We start from the raw sequence: 1,294 nt of genomic DNA, 5'->3' as shown, positions 1-1,294 counted from the left end.
CTGTGATGACGCCCCCTCCCTCTCTTGCACTGTCCCCGTCCCCACCTGCCCTGTGCCGTGATCGACTTCCCCCGACGCCCTCTACAGACTCTCACCACCACCATCACCACCACCACCATCACCACCACCACCATCAACAGCGGCCTCCTATACACCCGCCACGGTCTTAGCGTGCGAGCTGTGGCCTCTGCGTTGCACGTGCTCTCCCCTCGCTGCCCTCGTTGCCTCCTTCTCTTCCCCTCGCTGGCCGCCTCCGCGATGGCGACGTCGAGGGCCGCTCTCTGCGCTGTTGCGGTCGTGTGCGTGGTGCTTGCGGCTGCCTGCGCGCCTGCGCGCGCGATATACGTGGGCACGCCGGCTGCTGCGCTGTTCGAGGAGTTCAAGCGGACGTACCGGCGCGCGTACGGGACGCTGGCCGAGGAGCAGCAGCGGCTGGCGAACTTCGAGCGCAACCTGGAGCTGATGCGCGAGCATCAGGCGAGGAACCCACACGCGAGGTTCGGGATCACGAAGTTCTTCGACCTGTCGGAGGCGGAGTTCGCCGCGCGCTACCTGAACGGCGCCGCGTACTTCGCAGCGGCGAAGCAGCACGCCGGCCAGCACTACCGCAAGGCGCGCGCGGACCTGTCGGCGGTGCCTGATGCGGTGGACTGGCGCGAGAAGGGCGCCGTGACGCCGGTGAAGAATCAAGGCGCGTGCGGGTCGTGCTGGGCGTTCTCGGCGGTCGGCAACATCGAGTCGCAGTGGGCCCGTGCCGGCCACGGCTTGGTGAGCCTGTCGGAGCAGCAGCTGGTGAGCTGCGATGACAAAGACAACGGCTGCAACGGCGGGCTGATGCTGCAGGCGTTCGAGTGGCTGCTGCGACACATGTACGGGATCGTGTTCACGGAGAAGAGCTACCCCTACACGTCCGGCAACGGTGATGTGGCCGAGTGCTTGAACAGCAGTAAACTCGTTCCCGGCGCGCAAATCGACGGCTACGTGATGATCCCGAGCAACGAAACGGTTATGGCTGCGTGGCTTGCGGAGAATGGCCCCATCGCGATTGCGGTTGACGCCAGCTCCTTCATGTCTTACCAGAGCGGCGTGCTGACCAGCTGCGCTGGCGATGCACTGAACCACGGCGTGCTGCTCGTCGGGTACAACAAGACCGGTGGGGTTCCGTACTGGGTGATCAAGAACTCGTGGGGTGAGGACTGGGGCGAGAAGGGCTACGTGCGCGTGGCCATGGGGAGGAACGCGTGCCTGCTCAGTGAATACCCCGTGTCCGCGCATGTGCCGCGGAGTCTCACCC

General features: G+C 65.8%; 1 protein-coding gene across 1 annotated transcript; it reads left to right on the top strand.

Moving 5' to 3' along the window:
• Nucleotides 1-258: 258 nt before the first annotated feature.
• LDBPK_080960 (cathepsin L-like protease) lies at nucleotides 259-1,293 on the top strand (the record flags this gene model as incomplete). Its single annotated transcript, XM_003858609.1, has 1 exon — nucleotides 259-1,293. A coding segment is annotated over one exon (1,035 nt), but the record flags the coding sequence as incomplete, so codon positions are not given.
• Between the last annotated feature and the right edge of the window lies 1 nt (nucleotide 1,294).

The sequence above is a fragment of the Leishmania donovani genome, chromosome 8 (genome assembly GCF_000227135.1).
Source record: "Leishmania donovani BPK282A1 complete genome, chromosome 8".
Lineage (NCBI taxonomy): Eukaryota > Euglenozoa > Kinetoplastea > Trypanosomatida > Trypanosomatidae > Leishmania > Leishmania donovani.
Note: the sequence above shows the minus strand (reverse complement) of the source record. Positions and strands in the feature narration are given on the sequence as shown.